The sequence below is a fragment of the Desmodus rotundus genome, chromosome 3 (genome assembly GCF_022682495.2).
Source record: "Desmodus rotundus isolate HL8 chromosome 3, HLdesRot8A.1, whole genome shotgun sequence".
NCBI lineage: Eukaryota > Metazoa > Chordata > Mammalia > Chiroptera > Phyllostomidae > Desmodus > Desmodus rotundus.
Window position 1 is genome coordinate 149003129 of NC_071389.1, and position 7270 is coordinate 149010398.

At 39.6% G+C, this 7270-nt stretch overlaps 1 protein-coding gene across 1 annotated transcript; it reads left to right on the forward strand.

Moving 5' to 3' along the window:
- The first annotated feature begins 1052 nt into the window (after positions 1-1052).
- On the forward strand, positions 1053-1994 carry LOC128780398 (olfactory receptor 6C2-like). The gene has a single exon (XM_053919762.1). The coding sequence runs from the start codon at positions 1053-1055 to the stop codon at positions 1992-1994; it is 942 nt and encodes a 313-aa protein (XP_053775737.1).
- Positions 1995-7270: the final 5276 nt, after the last annotated feature.

Sequence of the window (7270 nt, forward strand, 5' to 3'; positions counted from 1 at the left end):
AAAATTATATAGATCTCAAGTGTACAATTCTATGATGTATCATCTGTATATTGTACTGTGTGTTTACCACCAAAAGTCAAACCTCCTTCTGTCACCATATATTTGACTCCCTTTACCCTTTACTACTCCCCACACCCTTTCCTTCCAGTAACCATCATATTGTTTTCTGTGTATATGAGTTTTTGTTTGTTGGTTTCTTTGGTTCATTTGTTTCATTCAGTTTTCTATCCCACCTATGAATAAAATCATACAGTTCTTGACCTTTTCTTTCTGATTTATTTTGCTTAACATGATATTCTCAAGGTCCATCCATGTTGTCACAAATGGCAATATTTCATCTTTTCTTATAGCTAGGTAGTGTTTCATTGCCTATATGTACCACGTTTTCTTCATCCAGGCATCTATTGAAGGACACTTCAGTTGTTTCCATGTCTTTGGCCACCATGAATAATGCTACAGTGAACATAGGGGTGCATATACCTTTGCAAATAAATGCTTTCAAATGTTTTGGGTAGATACTCAGAGGAGTGGTTAACTCTTGATCTCATAGGGGAAACTCCAACCAAAGAGGGAACTTGAAAAACAATTGAATTGGAGATAGTGCTGTGAATTAGGAGATCCTGGAATATTTGAAACAATTTCAGTAGCAATAATTCGTAAGAGAAACTTTCCATATGCTTAGCTTTCCTGTGGTACATTTCAATGGTGTTGAGGAAATTACCTCATTAAGGGGGAAAATAGGAGAAGGCCCATCAAGGAACAGGTATAGAGGACACATGGACAAAGCCAAAGGGGGTAGGTTTGAGGGTGGGAGGTGGGGATGGGTGCAGTGGGGAGCTGTGGTGGGGTGAAAATGGAGACAACTGTACTTGAACAATAATAAGAAAATAAGAAATTACTTCATTAAAACCTGATTATCAAGTTAGAGAAGGAAATGCACGTGACTGGGTTTGCTTTGTATTGGTAGAGATTGATTCTGTCATATTTTGATATTGCTCCTCAGATCCAATTTCTGTGACTTTTATTTGAGGACTGGCAATAGTACAAAGTCAATGATGAGAAACCATTCAGCAATAACAGTCTTCATCATCCTGGGTTTGACAAATGACCCACAACTAGAGATAGTGGTTTTTGTTGTTCTGCTTATCACATATATGTTAAATGTAATTGGGAATCTGACCATAATGACTCTCATCTTGGTGGATTCTCATTTAAAAACAGCTATGTATTTTTTTCTTCAAAATTTCTCTTTCTTAGAAATCTCATTTACAACTGCCTGTGTCCCCACATACCTGTACATGATATCGAGTGGGGACAAAACCATCACCATCAAAGCCTGCTTCAGCCAAATATTTTTCATTGTCTTCTTTGGAGCTACAGAATTTTTTCTCTTGGCTGTGATGTCCTTCGACCGCTACATGGCCATCTGCAAACCCCTGCACTACATGACCATCATGAACAGCAGAGTCTGCAGGAATCTCATTCTGTGTTGTTGGATATCTGGCTTACTGATTATCCTCCCGCCCCTGGGACTGAGCCTCCATCTGGAATTCTGTGACTTTGTTATTGACCATTTTTACTGCAATGCTTCTCCGATACTGAAGAATTCATGTTCAGATACGTGGTTCATAGAGCACCTGGTGATAGCCTGCGCTGTGTTGACCTTCATAATGACCCTTATGTGTGTAGTTCTGTCCTACATGTACATCATTAGGACGATTGTGAGATTGCCTTCGGCTCAGCAAAGGAGAAAAGCCTTTTCTGCCTGTTCTTCCCACATGATTGTGCTTTCCATCACCTATGGCAGCTGCATTTTTATGTATATCAAACCTTCAGCTCAGGATGAAGTGGCCATTAATAAGACAGTTTCTCTACTCACTACATCTGTTGCTCCTTCATTGAACCCCTTCATTTATACCCTGAGAAATAAACAAGTAAAACAGTCTTTCCATGACACCTTCAAAAGGATTGCATTTCTTTTAAAGAAATGTTAAGTTCTCACAGTGGGAATTTAAATTAAGACAAAAATAAGTTATTAGCCTATTGATGGAAACTAAGCCATGGTAGCTGTGCAGTCTTATAAGGCTGAGGAGTCATAAAAAGAGTTGAGAAGAAAATCTAGGAAACAACTGTGAGAGACCCAGCAGCATGCAGGTGGATATTTCTCTATTCTCTGGAACTTCTTTGTGTTCCTAATTTGTATTTTGATCAACTCTTTTTAGCCTCATATATGCATTAGTAATTGACCTTGTGTTTTGAATATAATCTGTTCATGTTACTGCTTTCCTTTCCTTGCAACACAGCCTCTTTTAAAGGGCTGCAGGAATGTAAGAACATTGATTTTTAGGAAATATAAAGCTGCCTTTATCTTTTTAAAAAAAGATTTTATTTATTTATTTTTAGAGGGGAAGGGAAGGAGACAGGGGACAGGAAGGAGAGAGGGAGAAACATCAATGTGTGATTGACTCTCGCATGCCCCCTGCTGGGGACTTGGCTTGCAACCCAGGCATGTGCTGGGTTCCCTGTGACTGGGAACCAAACTGAGACCCTTTGGTTTGCAGGCCTGTGCACAATCTACTGAGCCACACCAGCCAGGGCAAGCTGCCTTGCTTTAACTCTGCCTTGCTTGTGCTGCCTCACAGTAAATATGTGGATTTGCCCAAAATTATTATTGTATTCCTTGCCTCCTTGAGTCTGAACTTATTAACACACACGCAAAACTTGCTAACATAAAATATAACCAAGTAGTCTTTAATAATAATTGATAAACTTCTTTATTTGTGTAATTGTTCCAAAAGCAAGTGGTAAAGTCAAATAAAACACAAAGATCATTGACTTGAAGACCTCAGATTGTGGCAGAATCATGAGAAGAGGAGCTGAGCTTCTGAAAGATGTAGACCTGTGGAAAGATGACCTGATTGTAAATATCTGCTTTTGATGGCTTTTTCAGATTTGTGACTGTGGTGGATTAGAGATAATGGCAAATTCTTTGTTACTTTCCCAATCAGAAGATGTATTTTCTTTCCTCTCTCCTTTAATCTTGACTTGTTTTGTGGCTTGATTTTGACCATAGGATGAGGTAGAACTAAAGTTGTGCGACTTCAGAAATTAGGTTATTAGAGCCTTGTAGCTTCCATATTCATTTTTCAGAACATATGATCCAGGGGAATCCAAATGTCATGCGAATAGTTCAAATACCCTGAGATTGCTATACAATGAGGAAGCTCAAGTTAGCTTGCAGAGAGGCTGGTAGAGAGAGATAGTTTGTCAGCGCTGATTTTATGTAGCCATCTCAGCTGTGGTGCCATGTGACTAAAGAAGGCATCTTGAATGTCAGCTCGGTTGAATCTTGACACAATTCCAAATCCAGTCACCACTGATCACAACTAAATGAAAGACTCATGTGAGAACCATTCAACTTCCCTGTGTACTTCTGGAACTATGAGTGTATGAGTGATAGAAAATTGTTGTACTCACTAACATTTGGGATGATATGTTACACAGCAGTAGATATGAAAACATAAGGTACAGGGAAAGTGCTTTGTCTGGGCAGTGGGCTACCAGGGAGCCAGCAGAACTCTTAGTGGTGTTGAAAGGCTAGAGAAACTGTATTGCACATTTAAGAAGTCTATATGAAAAATCTTCAAACTGTAGAATTTTGAGTTTTTCCTTTCTTTCTGTATAGTATATTCCAAAAAGTGTTAAACACTTAAAAACACTTCTAAGCACTTAAAAAACCTTCTAAACTTAGATATAAAATTAATGGATCAAGAATAATTGGAGCCTCCCCTCATGTAGTCTCAATTATATGTGGAATCTAATAAACAAAATAAACTGACAAACAATAGAAACATAGGCAGGGATACATGGAGAAGACTGGCAGCTGTCGGAGGGGAGGGAGAACAGGAGGACTGAAGGAAAGAAGGTGAAGGGATTAGCCAAAGGACATTTATTTTTTTCTTTTAATCATTTTTTATTATGTTCGAATACAGTTGTCTCCATTTTCCCACCACCACTTTCCCCTGCCCCATCCACCCCCACCTCCCACCCTCAATCCTACCCCTTTTTGGCTCTGTCTATGGGCCCTCTATACATGTTCATTGACAACCCTTTCCCTCATTTTCCCCATTATTTCCCTCACCCCTTTTATGGTATCACAACTTATATTTAAGTCTTTAGCCAAAGGATATTTATATGCATAACCCATAGACACAGACAAAAGTTTGGTGATGGCCAGAGGGAAGGAGGGGCAGGGGCTGGTGGAGGTGGGCAAAGGGAAGGGAAACGGGGACATCTGTAATAGTGTCAACAATAAAAATAAAGTTAAAAAATTGGTTGAGCCTTAATGAAAATATATTGCATTTCCAAAGTATATGATGAGAATTATAGAAGTCTGGAGGAAATATATGTAATGGAGAGATTCTAAATTGAGTAAGAGAGCTAGTTTTTGGTCACATTGTTAAGTGCTCCACATTTTATATATTATTGTCTTACTGATAATTCTCAAAACTTTTGAAGGTTGTAATATATGTACACATACACACGTACACACACATATACATACATATCTCCATACTGTTTTCTTTTTTTTTAAGTGGGCAATTACAGTTGTCCCAGTCCCCCCCCCCCCCCGCATGCTCTCCCCTGCCAAGCCCTCACTCCTGCTCCCACAGTCAATCCCCACCCCATTGTCCATGCCCATGGGTCCTTTACACATATAGCTTGACTTGCCCTTCCCCCATCTTTCCCCCATTATCTCCCTCCCTCCTCCACTCTTGTCACTGCCAGTTTGTTCTTTATTTCCGTGTCTGTACCTCCATTTTGCTCATTTGTTTATTTGTTGATTAGGTTCCACTTATAGGTGAGAACATATGGTATTTGTGTTTTGCCGCTTGGCTTATTTCCTTAGCATAATGCCCTTCAGTTCTATCCATGCTGTTGCAAAGGATAGGAGTTCCATTTTTTGTCTGCCTAGTATTCCATTGTGTAAATGTACCTAGTTTTTTGATCCATTCATTTACTAATGGACACTTAGGTTGCTTCCAGCACTTGGCTGCTATGAACATAGGGGTGCATAGGTTCTTTTGAATTGGTGTTTCAGGATTCTTAGGGTATAATCCCAGTAGTGGAATTGCTGGGTCAAAAGGCAGTTCCATTTTTTTTTTTTTTTTTTTTTTTTTTTTTTTTTTATTGTTATGCAATTACAGTTGTATGCCTTTTCTCCCCATCCCTCTACCCCACCCCAGGTGAACCCACCTCCCTCCCCCCTCTCCACCCTCCCCCTTGGTTTTGTCCATGTGTCCTTTATAGTAGTTCCTGTAATACCCTCTTCCCACTATCCCCGCCCCCACCCCCCACCCCCGCCCTGGCTATTGTTAGATTGTTCTTAACTTCAATGTCTCTGGTTATATTTTGTTTGCTTTTTTCTTCTATTGCTTATGTTCCAGTTAAAGGTGAGATCATATGGTACTTGTCCCTCACTTCCTGGCTTATTTCACTTAGCATAATGCTCTCCAGTTTCATCCATGCTGTTGCAAAGGGTATAAGCTCCTTCTTTCTCTCTGCTGCGTAGAATTCCATTGTGTAAATGTACCATAGTTTTTGGATCCACTCGTTTGCTGATGGGCACTTCGGTTGCTTCCAGTACTTGGCTATTGTAAATTGTGCTGCTATGAACATTGGGGTGCACAGATTCTTTTGGATTGGTGTTTCAGTGTTCTTAGGGTATAATCCCAGCAGCGGAATTACTGGGTCAAAGGGCAGTTCCATTTTTAGTTTTCTGAGGAAATTCCATATTGTTTTCCACAGTGGCCTCACCAGTCTGCATTCCCACCAACAGTGCACAAGGGTTCCCTTTTCTCCACATCCTCTCCAACATTTGTTTGTGGATTTGTTTATGTTGGCCATTCTGACTGGTGTGAGATGATACCTCATTGTGGTTTTAATTTGCATCTCTCTGATGGCTAGTGATGCTGAGCATCTTTTCATATGTCTCTGGGCCCTCTGTATGTCTTCCTTGGAGAAGTGTCTGTTCAAGTCCTTTGCCCATTTTTTAATTGGGTTGTTTGTCTTCCTGGAGTGGAGTCGAGTGAGTTCTTTATATATTTTGGAGATCAGGCCCTTGTCTGAGGTATCGTTGGCAAATATGTTTTCCCATACTGTTGGTACTCTTTGTAATTTGGTGCTGTTTTCTTTAGCCATGCAGAAGCTTTTTATTCTGATGAGGTCCCATTTGTTTATTCTTTCCTTTATGTCCCTTGCTTTAGGGGATGTGTCTGTGAGGATGTTGCTGCGTGGAATGTCTGAGATTTTCCTGCCAATGTTTTCCTCAAGGACTTTTATGGTGTTACGGCTTATATTTAAGTCTTTTATCCATCTTGAGTTTATTTTCGTGTATGGAGTAAGTTGGTGATCGAGTTTCATTTTTTTGCACGTAGCTGTCCAGATCTCCCAACACCATCTGTTGAAGAGGCTGTTTTTGCTCCATTTTATGCTCCTGCCTCCTTTGTCAAATATTAATTGATCGTATAGACTTGAGTTTATTTCTGGGCTCTCTATTCTGTTCCATTGGTCTATGTGCCTGTTTTTATGCCAGTACCAGGCTGTTTTGATTACAGTGGCCTTGTAATACAGTTTGATATCAGGTATTGTGATCCCTCCTGCTTTGTTTTTCTTTCTCAAAATTGCTGCAGCTATTCGAGGTCGTTTATGGTTCCATATGAATTTCTGCAATGTTTGTTCTATATCTGTGAAATATGTCATGGGTACTCTAATAGGGATTGCATTGAATCTATAAATTGCTTTGGGTAGTATGGCCATTTTGATAATGTTGATTCTTCCAATCCATGAACATGGTACATGCTTCCATTTGTTTGTATCTTCCTTAATTTCTTTCTTCAATGTTGTGTAGTTTTCTGAGTACAGGTCTTTTACCTCCTTGGTTAGGTTTATTCCTAGGTACTTTATTTTTCTTGTTGCTATATCGAATGGGATTTTTTTCCTGATTTCTGTTTCTGCAGTTTCGTTGCTGGTGTACAGGAATGCCTTTGATTTCTGGGTATTGACTCTGTATCCAGCTGTTTTGCCAAATTCATTTATTAGGTCGAGTAGTTTTTGAGTGGAGTCTATAGGGTTTTCCATGTACACTATCATGTCGTCCGCAAACAGTGACAGTTTCATTTCCTCCTTTCCAATTTGGATGCCTTTTATTGCTTTTTCTTGTCTGATTGCTGTGGCTAGGACTTCCAATACTATGTTGAATAGGAGTGGT